Consider the following 15,243-nt stretch of genomic DNA (forward strand, 5'->3'; position numbering starts at 1 on the left):
TTTCTGTTTGTTTGGAATATGAATGCATTTATACATTTTAACCTGTAAAGGGAAATAAAGATATAGTGCCTGTGGTTTACCAGTATGCCTCACTTAACCTAGTGCTCAAAATCTATTAAGTCAAAGTAAGTTGGGTGTGTGATGTCTGTTTTCAGGATCCAGTGAAAGATGGAGAGGCGAAGATCAAAGCCGACTATGCACAGCTTCTTGAAGATATGCAGAATGCATTCCGTAGCCTTGAAGACTAGAACTGTGATTTCTTCCCTCCTTGTCCTCAGCAAGCTCATATGTGTATATTTTCCTCAATTTCTCATCTCAAACGCTTTGCTTCTTTATTGTGCAGCTTTGAGACTAGTGCTGTGTGTGTTACTTGTTTTGCTGTTTATTTGGTAGGTCTTATATAAAACAAACATTCCTTTGTTGAAGTGTTTGACGGGCCTCCCTGATCCTTTTTCCTGAAGTGGTGAATGTAGTAAATACCATAAACAGTGGCTATACTACTGTAAACGTGTGTGGAGGATGACAACCCTCCTTGTCCTAGGTTTTCTCTTTCCTTGTCTCCCTTAAATTGTAAACAGGACTACTGCATGTGCACTCTTTGCAATGAATTTGGAATGGAAGGCCTGATTTCTAAACCTTTTGACAGGTACTTTGTGACACAACTCAGTATCTATGTGGTAAGGCCATGTGGAGCTTAGCGTTTGCTAAGTAACTCTTGCAGGAAATACTTTTTAAACAGTGAGTGATTAATGTTCCAATTATGCATAGCTTTTCCAGTATAAATCAGGAATATTTATGGGGAACTGTTGGAAACTGTGCTGTTTTGAAACAGGCATTTTGGGGCTCAGCAGAATAGGTGAATCATTACTCTCTAAAAAAGTGGGAAAAAGAGCCAGATAGTCAAACTTTGATGAACATCATTTTTAAAAGTAGGAACAATTCAGTATCAAGGACTATTATATACTCCATTACTAGAAAATCCTTTTTTAAAAATATAATTAAAACAATCATCAAAAACTTGATCCACATCATATCTCTTTCTTTTCCTCAAACATCATATAAGCCTGTGCTTCTGAGAAGCATGTGGCGGGATGACAGTCAGTAAAGGCCACAGAGAAGAGATATAATACTAGTAGTTTAAGGCTGTTTGCCCGGTAAGACCCAGGTGGGCTGTCGCGATTCTTGGGGCCAGAGTGGGACGATGTTTTTACAGAGTATTGACGTGTCACATGTTTGCATGTTTCTTGTTGAATATTTGAACAGCCAGTTTGCCAGATGTAGAAAGTTTTATCTTCACGTGGTTTTTCATTCAGTGGCTCAGAAAATTCCTCAGACTATCCATGGCTATATAGCAGCATAACAGTTTCCACTCCGTTTAATGGGAATGAAATTAATGCTTACATTGACTGGTAACAGAATCTGGGTCATGTGAAAGAGAAGATCATTTCACCCTGTCTTTTCAGGATATGCGTAAGAATAATTTCAGTGTATGTTTAAAAATAATAAGGCACACTTGTAGAATAGCTCTAAGATCAAGTTTCCTATTAAGTCTCTTGGTGGACGTTGCTGGCGCTGTTGCTCTCTCTGGGGAGAGGGAAGAGCATGTGAACATGTCTAACAATCTCAAATACACCAATGTTATACCGTAAATAAAAGTATTTATTTTATGCCTCAGTATATTATTTAAATTTTTATGTAATACATTTCTTTTGGTCATATAAAGAAAGATGCAGTCAGTAGAGAATTCAGATATAGTTTTATGTAAATTTTTGCATCTTGCGTGTTTTTGCAGTGGACTGCTATTCAGGAAAAATGTTCTTCCATATAGTTTTTGTTAACCTTTCAGGATATTGACAGGTAAGAATTACGCAGTGATTTGTTAAGATGTGGACCTAATGGTGCTGCTTAATGAGACCTCCTTCCTATCTATAGGCCCTAAAACTAGTGAAAGTGAAAAGGATTTTTAAAACTTTCTTTTCCTACATTAAACCTACCAGCAAACAGATTGTGGTCATACTGAGTGATATGAAGAAACTAATTGACCAAGTTTGTTTTTTGTTGTCCTGAATTTGAGATGTACATTTTTTTTTCCTTTTAAGAATGTTGATGTATGAGTGGGAAGATGCTAGAGAATCTATGCTCAGATATCCATCGTAAGTGTCCCTTCACCTACATGTTGTAGAATTTCAGATTGGTAATTGATAGTATTTCTGTAGAAAGAGTGTGTTAAATTACAAGCAATCTTTTAAAAAGATTATGCAGTTCTCTATTTATTGTGCTGTGCCAGGTCATAAGTGCAGCCAGTTAAACAAGTTTCATATGTATTTTTCCAGTGTTAAATCTCACACACTGTACTCTTTGGAAATTTCCTTCCATCCCGAAGATCAAATAGATGCGGCCATATATATCGGCTCCTCATCTCTGAGATTTCACTCTTTATGTTAAAAGTTGTGTAAAATTATTAAAAACCTATGAAAGAATAAAAAGTGGATTTAAATTAACTTTTTTTTGCTTTTTTGTTGGGGGGATAAGATCTGTTAGAAAACACGCTGTCTTGTATTTTAATTTATTGTTTCAGTATGACTTTTTTACATTTTTTTTATTTCTTCCTTTATCAGTGGTTATTTAAAATCATGAAATTGAATTGAGTCCTTACTGTGGACTGCAAAACGTCCTATAATCATATTCTGCAATGACTTGGAATTATGGTATGCAGAGTCTTACCCCATTCTGAATATTTCTTTAAACTGAAAAAGCGGTTTCTAAAGTAAAGATCAGTGGCACTCATTTTTTTGGCACGTGAACTAAAGCCTTACAGTTCATCATTTGGCAAGCCAGTGATTTTAAATTCAGTGTAACACTGTAGTAGCATCCATTGTAGCAGTGCAGTGTGTTACCTAAGTTCTATTTTATTTCTTTGGCTGTTATATTTTTAATAATTTTCAAAGGAGGGCAAGGAAGATGGTTCAGCGGCACAGCGCCTGCCTGGCAAGCGTAAGATCCTGAGTTTGATTCCCAGTACCTCCCAAACTAATAATTTTCACAAGAATGAAGAAGCAATGTGGAAGGCCGGGCGTGGTGGCGCACGCCTGTAATCCCAGCACTTGGGAGGCTGAGGCAGGAGGATCCTTGCGAGTTCGAGACCAGCCTGGGCTACAAAGTGAGCTCAAGGCCGGCCTGAACTGCACAAAGACCTTGTCTCAAAAAAGACCAAAAAAAAAAAAAAAAAAAAGATGCAATGTGGAGTGGACTACTCTGTATTCCTGTGGAGTGCCAAATTTATATAGAGAAACACTTTAAAGTGAGGTTTACTCATTATAGATTGGGTAATTTTTAACCCAAGAGATAATGTCCCAACATCTTCAACATATTTTATTTTTTAAAAGTTTTTTAAAGAATAAAAAAATTTTAAAAACTATACAGAATTTCAAAGCAAGATGTTAGGAAATTAACAATGGTTGTTATTCTGCATATTGTTATCTTCAGTAATTCAGATCACCAGACATAGGCATGCAAAATTGATCACACAATTAAGCATTAACTGTTCCTTTCAGTAAATCAATGGAAACCAGTAGTACAATTAGCTATCTTTTGTGTGTGTGTATGTATGTGTATATATATATATATATATATATGTATATATATGTGTATATATATATATATATATATACACATACATACACACACTTATATTTCCCCTCTTTCTTTTCACCTTTCTGCCATCCCCGTTCTTTCCTTTTGAACAGTTTCTTTCCCTTTCACAATATCTATTGTACATTTTGGATCTTATCTATTCCTTCACTTTCTTACACTAGGGAGACCATATGATGTTTACATGTGGGTCTGATTTATTTCACTTTGAGTATGGTCTCTAGTTGCATCCATTTATTTATAAAAGCCTCAAGTTTATCCTTATAGCTGAGTAATACTCCGTTGTATAAAAATACCACCTTTTTTATCCACTCCTCAGTTGATGGGCACTTGGGTTTCCAAGGTTTAGCTATAGCAAATTAGTTTTAATGTACTGCTATAAGAGCATGAAGAAGAGAACCAACTTTCTCAAGTGGGAGTGTGACGAAACGCTACCTTCTGAAAGGTTTGAGTTCCCCTCAGAAGTTGACTCAGACAAACGCCCGAGTTTCAGTAGTAGTTTACTTGAGAGGTGATACCAGGAAACACTGATACGGAAGTAGGGAATTGGGACAGATAGAAGAAAACCAATAGAAGTGTTCCTAATCAAGTATGTTAACAGTTTGAACTCCGGAAGATAATCCTGCTGGGCAGTTCTGAGAGCAGCTAAAGGACACGCCTCTCGGCTGTCCCATGTGGGATGGAGGAAACAAGTCATTGATCGGCAGCCAATTCCTGTCCTGTGGAAAGCTGTTCCCACAAAGACAGGAAGAGTCAGTGTCCAGCACATGTGGACAGGCAGGCAAGGCATTAGTGGCCACACAATCCTCTGGGAGACTGAGCTTGTGTGCCCTCAACTCATGACGCAGCAGATAAAGGTGGGACACAACTACCAACCGCCTCCAGCTTCTTCAGAACCCAGAGGAGAGAAAAAGAAGCACCCAGGAGATGCTGTGGGGCTATAGCTCAGCTGTGCAGCGTTTGCCTGGCAAGCGTAGGACCCGAGTTCAATTCCCAGTACTGAAACACAAAATGAAACGAAACAAACTCAGGAGAAAAAGAATCAGTAACTGGAAAGTTATTGTTCTACAAAATAAAACACCACAAAACGGGACTCACAAGGAAAGGCTCCTCACGAGAAAATAAGTTTTTTTAAAGAGCAGGGCGCACACACAGCCATTATGGTTATGAGTAGACGGATGGGAGTTTAATGCCCCTGAAAGTGAAACAGCTTCTTAGATAATGATGATCTTTTATATCACTTATTCTAATCCTAAAAGGGAATTAAAGTCCAGAGAGGTTAATTTGCTCAGGGTCACACCATGAGGATCAGAATTTAGCCTTGACTTCTAGGTGTTTCTTTGTAAGAAATGATATTTTTCATTCAGACACACAGAGTTAAGTAAACGTGAGAATCTGTGAGCAGAGCAATGACTGGCCGGACAAGGTGGACCTTGTAATGACTCATTTTAAGAAGGAACATACACAACATGGTGGTGCGCTGTCGGTGTACAGTTTCTGTCTGGGGTGACAGGTCCCGAGAACGAGGTACCTGCAAATGAAAAGAAACAAGAGAGGCAAAGAGGACTGTCGCCTTGATTACCATCTTCCATAACCTTTTATTGGGATACTAACAAAAGCAGCAACAGGGCAAATGGGAGGAATCATTAACAGGATCAGCGAGGACAATACAGCTTAGTTATCAAAGGAATGAGGCTTGACTTACCCATCATGTTATCCTTCCATCGGGCATATCTCAGCAAAGCACCTAGTGTAGTCCCAGCAGCTGTGCATAGGGACATGGTCCTGCTGTCATTTCCTTTTACACTAATGCTTTTGCTGCACTTCCTCCAGAATCAAACAATCCTATGGCTTGGTCAGGCTCAAAGTCCCAAATAGGTAAGAATTGAAAGATGATCTGTAGAATGTCCTCCACAGCACATGCCTTGGAAGCCGAGGAAGAGAACTGTTGCAAGTTTGAGGCCAACCTGGGCCGTATAAGTAAGGTCAGGGCCAACCTGAGCTACATAGCAAGGCCCATTGTCAAGAAAAAAAAGAAAATAACATTGAGAAATTGTTAACATTTAAGCCAGAGTTTTATGGGGATGAGTCTAAAAGTAGATCAGTATAAATTTTTTCTTTTACATATTTTAAATTTTTTATCTTTAAGTAATTACTCAGAGTATGAGATATAGGCATAAAAAATTCTCCAAGCCATACACAAACCTTCCTTTTGTATGAACTAAGAGACACTAATAGTATAACTGACTTGCATTTTTTTCTCCCTTTTCCCTTCCTTTTCCTTTTCCCCATCCTAGTTCCTTTTTCCTTTTAAACAATTTCTTCCTATTTCACAGTATCTCTTATACATTTTGGACATTTACTCTCAATTTCTCACACCAGGGAGACTACACAATGTTTGCTTTGTTTTGTCTTTTTGTCTTTTTGACATAGGGTCTTACTATGCAGTTCATGCTGGCCTTTAACTCACTATGGAGCCCAGGCTGGCCTAGAACTTGCAGCAATCCTCCTGCCTCAGCCTCCCAAGTTCTGGGGTTACAGGTGCGCACCACCACACCCAGCTGACAGTACCATGTTTACACATGTGGGTCTGATGTATTGCACTTATGCGTATGCTCTTAAATTGCATCCATTTACCTATAAAAGTCTCCAGTTTATCCTTCTAATGGGTAAGTAGTACTCCATTGTATAAATATACTACATCTTTCTTATCCATTCCTCGGGTGATGGGCATTTGGGTTGTGTCCAGAATTTAGCTGTTACAAATTGTGCTGCTATAAACATGCGTGCACATATATTGCTATGGAATGATGTTTTCAACTCTTCTGGGAAGATACCCAGAAGGAGAATAGCTGGGTCGAATGGGACCTCTCATCCTAGCTTATTGAGGAATAGCTACACTGATTTCCACAGTGGCTGCACCAGTCTGCACTCCCACCAACAGTGCAAAAGTGTTCCTTTTTCTCCACAGCCTCACCAGCATTTGTTATTGGTTGATTTCTTTATAGTAGCCATTCTTTCTGGGGTGAGATAGAATCTCAGTGTTGTTTTAATTTACATTTCTTGAATGACCAATGATATTGAACAATTTTTCATGTGTTTATCTCAGATGCCCGTTTTTGGAGTGGGTCTTTGAATTTGGGGATCTGTTTTTTTTTTCAATTCTTTGTATGTTCTACATAGAAGTCCTTTGTCTGAAGGACAATTAGCTAAAATTTTTTCCCACTCTGTGGGTTGTCTTTTCACTCTGTTGGTGATTTATTTTGATGTGCAACCACTTTTAATGAATGAAATACCAATGGTTGATTCTTTGAAGTATTTCCCATGCAGCTTCAGTTTTGTTCGTGAACTCTCTGCCTACACCTATGTCTTCAAAATTTCTACCTATTTTCTCTTCCATTAGATTTACTGTTTCTGTTTTAATATTTAGATCTTTGATCCATTTTGACCTTGGTTTAGTGCATGGTGATAGACATAGGTCTAGTTTTAGTCTTTGGCATGTGGAGAGCCAGTTTTTCCAGCACCATTTATTAAAGAGGCTTTTTTCCAGTGAACATGTTTGTCCCCTTTGTCAAAGATAAGGTGGCTGAGTGTGTTTGTACTTATGTCTGCATCTTCTAGTCCACTGATCCTCAGGTCTGTTTTTTTGTTTTTGTATTTTGGGGTTTTTTTTGCCAGTACCATGCTGATTTTATCACAGTAGCTTTGTAGTATAATTTTAAATCAGGGATTGTGATGCCTCCTGCCTTGCTTTTGTTGTTCAGAATTGCTTTTGCTGTTCTAGGTCTTTTCTGGTTCAGAATGAATTTTAGGATTATTTTCTCTAGTTCTGTGAGGTATGTTAATGCTATTTTGATCAGGATTGCATTAAATCTGTATAACAACTTTGGGAGTATGGTCATTTTCACTATGTTGGCTCTTCCTATCAATAAGCAAGGAATATCTTTCCATTTTCTGATATCTTCTTCAATCTCCTTTTTCAAAGTACTGTAATTTTGAATGTATAGATTCCTAACTATTTCTCTTTTTTTTTTGCATGCTATGAAGGGTATGGTTTCCCTAATTTCTCTCTCTGAGCTTGTTGCTTGTGTACAGGAATGCTATTGATTTTTGAGTGTTGACTTTGTATCCAGCTATGCCACTGAATTTGGTTACTTAATCTGGAAGTCTTTTGGGGGAGTTTTGGGGATCTTCTGTCACATCTTATGTCATCTGTGAATAATGATAATTTAATTTCTTCTTTTCCCATCCTTATTCCTTTTATTTCTCTCTCTTGTGAGTGTTTTGGCTAATATTTCCAAAACTGTACTGAATAGGAGCAGTGGTAGTGGACATCCTTGTCTTGTACCTGATTTCACAGTGAAAGCTTTCAGTTTTTGTCCATCATACTAAATGGTTATTGGTTTGTTATAGATGGCTTTTATCAGATTGAGGTAAAGGACATCATTCTGATTTTCTGTAGGGTTTTTATCATGAATGAGTGTTGGACTTTGTGAAAAGCTTTTTCTGCATCTATTGAGATGGTCACATGAATTTTGTCTTCGGCTGTGTTGATATGGTATATTACATGTACTGATTTTCATATGTTAAACCATTCCTGCATTCCTGGGATGAATCCCACTTGGGCATGCTGCATAATCTTCTTGATGATTGCTGCATTCTGTTTGCTAGTATCTTTTTGTTTGTTTGTTTGACTTTTTGACACAGGGTTTCAATATGAAGTACCAGCTGGCTTTGAACTCACTTTGTAGCCCAGGCTGGCCTCAGATTTGCAGCAATCCTCCTTCCTCAGACTCCTGAGTGGTAGGATTACAGGCAGGTGCCACCACATCCAGCTTATGTTTGCTAGTATCTTACTGAGGATTTTTGCATGTATGTTCATTAGTGAGATTGGCCTGTAGTTCTTTTTCTTGCTTGGATCTTTCTCTGGTTTTAGTACCAGAGTAATACTTGCCTCCAGGAATGAGTTAGGGAGAATTGCCTCTCTTTCAATTTCATTAAAAAGTTTGAGTAGTATTGGCTTTAAATATTCTGTAAATTTCTTAGAGAATTCAGCTGTGAATCCACTGTTTTTTGGTAAGTTTTTAATTGCATTTTCAATTTCATTAACTGACATTGGGTTATTCAGAAGATTTATATCTTCTTGATTAAGCTTTGGTAATTTGTCTATATCTAGGAATCTCTCCATTTCTTCTTGTTTTCCATCCTATGAGAGTAAAGATTTTTGAAGTAGGTATTGATGATCTTCTGAATTTCCACAGGATTTATAGTGATTTCACCCTTTTCATTCCTCAATGCATGAATTTGAATCTTTTCTTTCCTTTTTTTGATAAGGTTAGCTAGGGATTTATCAACTTTATTTATTATTTCAAGGAACCAAGTGTTTGATTCATTAACTCTCTGTATTGGGTTTCATTAACTCTCTGTATTAGTCTCAATTACATTAATTTCTGCTCTGATCTTTATAATTTCTTCCCTTTTATGGGCTTTGGGCTTGACCTGCTCTTTTTCTAGAAGCTTGAGGTGAAACATAAGTTGTTTATCTGTGCTCATTTTGTTTTCCTGATGTGAGAATTGACTGCTATAAGTTTCCCTCTTATGATTGTTCTCATTGCATCCAACAGGTTCTGGTATGTTGCCAGGCAAGTGCTTATGCCATTGAGCTATATGCCCAGCCCCTGGTTCTGGTATGTTGTATCTGCATTTTTGTTGAATTATAGATATTGTTTAATTTCTTCTTAAATATCATGTATGACTCATTGGTTGTCCCATGTTTAAGGAGTTTTTGCAGTTTCTTTTGCCAATTCATTGCCCTATGGTCAGATAATATGCATATGCATTTATTTAAGCATGTTCTATGGGCTAGTATATGGTCTGTTTTAGAGAACATCCTGTATGCAGCTGAGAAGAATGTGTATTCTGATATTGTTGGGTAGAACACTCTATAAACATCTACTAAATCCATTTGTTCACAGGTTCAGTTCTGATATTTATTTACTGATTTTTTTGTCTAGTTGATCTATTTCTCTATGACAATGGGGTATGAAGGTCTCCTGTTACAATTGTGTTATTGCTTATTTTATTTTATTTTTTGTCATTTTGAGACAGGGTCTTGCTATGCAGTTCAGGCTGGCCTTGAGCTCACTTTGTAGCCAAGGTTGGTCTCAAACTCACAACAATCCTCCTGCCTCAGCCTCCCAAGTGCTGGGATTACAGGCGTGTACCACCATGCCTGATCTTATTTTATTTTTTGTGTCTATTAATATTTGCCTTATATAGTTGGGTGCTCCCCTATTTGGTGCATACATAGTTATGATTGTTATTGCTTCCTCTGGAAGTTTTCCCCTAACAAGTATGTAGTGAGCTTCATTGTCTCCTTTGATTATTCTTTGCTTGAAATTCACACCGTCTGCAAACAGTACTATCCCTGCTTTTTTCTGGTTCCTGTTGCATGGAGTATTCTTTTCCATCCTTTGACTCTCAGTCTATGAATTTCCATTTGAGTTAAATGTGTTTCTTGTTTCACTCGGCCAGTCTGTTTCTTTGTTTGGTGAATTGAGGCCATTTACATTGATGGTTATAACTGATATGTACCGTATTATCTTTTTCATGTTATTTTTCTGCTTTTGGTTCCTTGCTTTCCCCCTCTGTTCAAGTGCTTGCCCTGCCTGGTGGTTTCTTTCTGTTATTGTTTTTGGAATTGTGGTCATTTTTATCTCTGTCTAGAATATCTTTCAGTACTCTGTGTAGGGTTGGTTTGGTGGTCACCAATTTCTTCATTTGTTCTTTGTCATAGAAGCATCTTATTTCCCCATTAGTTTTGAAAGGTAGTTTTGCAGGGTACATCAATCTGGGTTGGAAGCTGTTTTCTTTCAGGACTTGAAATACTTCACTCCAACCTCTTCTTAACCTGAGGGTCTGTGTTGAGAAGTCTGCCATAATTCTGATGAGTTTTCCTTCATAGGTGATCTGTGTTTTTTTCTCTAACTGCTTTTAATATTCTGTTCTTCGCTGGGCATAGTGGCACACACCTGTAATGCCAGCACTTAGGAGGCTGAGGCAGGAAGTTTGTTGCAAGTTCAAGACCAGTCTGGGAGGGGCAGGGGATTTAGCTCAGCAGCACAGCACCTGCGCAGCAAGTGCAAGGTTGTGAGTTCAATTCCTGGTACCAGAAAAAACAAACAAACAAACAAAAAGACCAGCCTGGACTACAAAGTGAGCTCAATACCATAAAAAAAAAAAAAGCCCAACTTGAACTGCATAGCACAACCCTGTCTCAAAAAGACAAAAAGAAAAACAAGAAAAAAAAAAGAAAAAAATCTGTTCTTTTGTTGAACTTATGGGGTCTTGATTATTGTGTGTCTGGATGTAGATTTAGTTTGGTTAGGGCTAATTGGAGTTCTGTATGCCTCACCACTGTATGTCAGTTTCTTCTCCCATGCTTGGGAAAATTTCTGCTATTACTTCTGCAAATAGTCTTTTTATGTTATTCATGTTGCCTCCTGTGCTTTCATTGACACCTATCAGGCTTATCTTGTTTTTCTTTGCCTCATTTTGCAGCCGTTAAATTGTTATTTGCTGGTTCCTTGTTATTTTTTTTAAGAGATCTTTCCTTTCACAATCACTAGCTGCAATGCTGTCTTCAAGGTCTAAAAGTCTATCTTCAGTTTCATTCAAGTGGTTTTGCCAGCTTTCAATGGAATTTTTAATTTCCTGGATATCTGTTTGAATCCATTTCATACATTTTGTTTCTTTCCTATATTGATCTTTCACACTTTCCTTCATTTTCCTATCATCCTCTATTTTTTTTATCTATGTCTACTGTAGATTTGCTGAGCATTTCCTTTATGATTGTTGTCATTTCTTTTTTTACTTGACAGATCATTTCTGATCTGATTTCTTCTATAGCCTCATGGCTTTGTTTTTTTACTTCATTTGCAATTATTTCAGAAATTTCAGATGTGTGTCTTCCATTTTCCTCTATCTTGTTGTTTCCTGGACTTATTCTGGGTGGCCTGGAGGACTGAAATTGAAGTTTGCTTCTGCATCTTGTCATTTTCTAGTTCAAAAATTTTTATTTTACTTTCTGTGTTGATCCTTATAAGTTTTTGTAGTAGACAGCTGTATCAATAGTATCAAGTCCTCTCCAAGAAAAGTCTGTTCTTCAAGAATGTCTTCTGTGTGTAGGAGGTTCTTGGTTTGTGTCTGTCTCACAATTCTACCTTCCCAGGTAATTAACAGTGAGATGTTGGTATCTGTTTGGTTCAGTCTCCAGCTGTTTTGTGCTAGGCTGTGGTAAGGTTATTACTCCAGAGCTTCTCAGTATTGTTACAGAAAGTAGAACAATGGATTACAACATATATGACATCCTAGCTAAAGTAATATGATTAGCAATAAAAACAGCATCAAGCCCAGTTTAAAAACTGACAAACTATGGTAACTATTAATTTTGCACCTTAAACCACAGGAGCAAAATCTACAACTATATAACAGAACCTATCATAAATTAGAAGCTTGTATGCAAAATGTTTACCCTTGGTAAAGTGATTTTACTCTGTGATGAAGAAATTTAAGAGAGACAGTGTACATGAAAAAAGTGCTCAACTTCTACTCAGAAGTTTCAGGGAAAGGCAAATTTATAATACAGTTGATACTTTTCTTCATAAGTATAATGTGCTATCTTTCTTCACACTCCCTAGAATGGCTAAAGTGTTAAAGAATACCAATTGGTGAGTATACTAAACAACTGAAACATAAACATTTTGGTGGGAGTATAGATTTGTACAACTACGTTGGAAAACTATTTTAAGAATCCTAGTGTAGGTGTCTGTACAACAGAAAAGTGTGTGCACTTGTTCATCAAATGGTATATATCAAAATGTTCAGAGCCACATTATTGGTAATAGCATCAAACTGGAAATTACCTAAATGGAAGTTTTAAAGAATTGAAGTAAATTGTGGTAGAGTCACACAATGAAATACTGTATAGAAATGAGAGTGCAACAGCATTCATGAATCTCACAAACCATATTTAGTTAAAGAACCCAAACAATGAACACACTGTATGTATGAATCTGTTTGTATAAAATTCAAGAATATAACATTAAGCTGTTTAAAGCAGGATAACAGTTACACATGATGAGGAAGGAGATGTTAATAACAGGATGGCATACAAAGGGGTTCATGGGTATTGGTAACATTCTGGGTCTTGATGTGGTTCCAGCTACGTTTTAGGATTTAGAAATAAAGTCGAGAGAGGAAAGCTGAGGTCAGGTGTAGCCCTCAGGCTGGAAGGAAAGGAAGTACCCAAAAACTACAAAGCATTTATTTCTGCACTCAGGAGGTTGATGTCAATTTCAACCTCTCTGCCTAGCAACCTGTTTGCAAGCTGGAACAGCTTGTTTACCTAGCTGGAGGAGTTCTCTGTGTTCTATCAGGGGCTTTGTCTTACCCCCACATGGGTGACTGATTTTCAGCATTAGCCACTCCCTACATCTTGCAATTTAGCAGTAATTATTATTATATGGGTGGATGTCAAATAGGATCCTATTACCGCAGTTTCACATACATACTTAATGGACCAGCACTTTCTCCTTTTGCTTGCCTCTCTATATATAGGAGATGTTTTAAAGGGATACAAATTCTGAAATGTATTTCAAACTTACTCTGTGAGTGTAATTATAAAAATAGTATAATCCATTTTTTAAGAACAACATTTGTCCTAGGATTCAAATTCTCTTTTTCTTTAATACATCAGCATTATTTTTTTTTTTAGTTTGATTTAAAACCATCTGAATAGCTCTTGTAGTTTTACAATTCCCAAATAGCTGGTACATTTAGCATTACTTGATGACTTAAAATTGCACTAAGAGGTTGGGATACCTTGTATTAAAAGCCCCAAATTGTCTTCAATCACATAAGTCATATTCATGGCCTTTATTTTTGAAGTGCATGTTATATTTTGAAGTTGTTATGAAGCCTTTTTGACGCTTGCCCTTAGAAAATGATTTAGGGTAGTGTCTCTCTGAGCATGGTATTGATGTTTGGGGTCTTTAGAAGCAAATGCTGAGATGGAGAGTGGGTGTGAATTACTAAATAGGAATCAACAATTTAAAAGGAAGGAGCAAGGAGCACAGCTGGGCAGAGCAGCTGAAGTACAAAGCAGGCTTACCTTAGTCTCAGGTTCTCCTGGGGAAGGCCCTGAAGTACATATTTGCCAGAAGTGAAACTCATCAGCTTGAAATGGACAGGCCTGTCTATTCTTATCTCGGTTGAGTCCCAGAATCGGGCTACCTGAGAGGATGTGATCTCAGACTAGCTGGCTCTCAGTCCGCAGACTTGGAAGGAGCTGTCTTCCTTCGAAGGTGAATCTGCACAGTGCTGCTCTGTGTCCGTGAGAGATTTAGGAAAGAGTGATGAACGGTGTAAATTCAGGTATATTTAGAGACAATCAGTTAGTACTTTCTGATATCAAGTATTTGCTCAGGGAGGAGGCCAAACTACTCAGTATTTTTAAAAGTGATTTTTTTTAATAGGGGAAGTAACTGGGAGTCGATCTCAAGACTTTACACTTGCCAGGCAAGTGCTGCTACTGAGCTATAGCCTCGGTCCAAGTGACTCTTTTTTTTTTTTTGTCTTTTTGAGACAGGGTCTCACTATGCAGTTCAAGCTGGCTTTGAGCTCACTTTGTAGCCCAGGCTGGTCTCAAACTTGCAGTGATCCTCCTGCCTTAGCCTCCCGAGTGCTGGGATTACAGGGTATACCACCACATCTTGCTAAGTGATTCACTTCTAAAGAAAAATATTAGCTATATAAAATCATGGGAACTAAGAAAATATAAGAATCATGAAGATAGTCTTCAAATGATAAATATTTTAACAACTTTGCTTGTCTGTCAAAAACTGGGCTCAAAACAGGTGCAGTGGTCCACACCCATAATCCCAGCACTCAGAGCCTGAGGCAGGAGTATTCTTGAGAGTCTCAGACCAGTCTGAGCTACAAAGTGAGCTCAAGGCCAGCCTGAACTCCATAGGAGCACCATCCTGTCTCAAAAAGATTTAAAAAATACAAACAAAAAAACCAGGCTCAGGTAAAGACTTTATGAATAAAACCCTAACTGCACAGGAACTATCACAAAGAATCAACAACTGGGATCTCATGTTATTAAAAAGCTTTTACACAGCAAGAGAAACCACCAACAGAGTGAACAGACAACCCACAAAATATGAAAAATTGTTTGCCAGCTGTCCCTCAGCTCAGACAAAGGATTACTATAGAGAATGTATAAAGAATTAAAAAAAAATCAGACCTCTCAAATTTAAAGACCCAGTCCAAAAATGGGCATCTGAGATGAATACACACTTCTCAGATGAAGAAATACAAACGGCAAATAAATATATGAGAAAACGTTCAATATCACTGGTTATTTGAGAGATGTAAATTAAAACAACACTGAAATTGTATTTTAACCCAGAAAGAATGGCTATCATTAAGAAATCAACCAATACCAAATGCTGGAGGGGCTGTGAGGAAAAAGGAACCCTTCTCCACTGTTAGTGGGAGCCTAGACTGGTGCAACCACTGTGGAAATCA

General features: G+C 37.6%; 1 protein-coding gene across 2 annotated transcripts in view; it reads left to right on the forward strand.

The window, feature by feature from the left end:
• Nucleotides 1-2,501, forward strand: part of Atp6v1a (ATPase, H+ transporting, lysosomal 70kDa, V1 subunit A) — a 53,346-nt gene extending 50,845 nt beyond the window's left edge. For both annotated transcript variants that reach the window (XM_005386402.2, XM_013515121.1), the window contains exon 15: nt 156-2,501. In XM_005386402.2, the coding sequence (XP_005386459.1) occupies nt 156-248 (93 nt within the window). In that variant the 3' untranslated portion in view covers nt 249-2,501. The remainder of the gene's footprint in view (nt 1-155) is intronic.
• Nucleotides 2,502-15,243: the final 12,742 nt, after the last annotated feature.

Source organism: Chinchilla lanigera, unplaced genomic scaffold, assembly GCF_000276665.1.
Source record: "Chinchilla lanigera isolate Chin_1 unplaced genomic scaffold, ChiLan1.0 scaffold00026, whole genome shotgun sequence".
Taxonomy (NCBI): domain Eukaryota; kingdom Metazoa; phylum Chordata; class Mammalia; order Rodentia; family Chinchillidae; genus Chinchilla; species Chinchilla lanigera.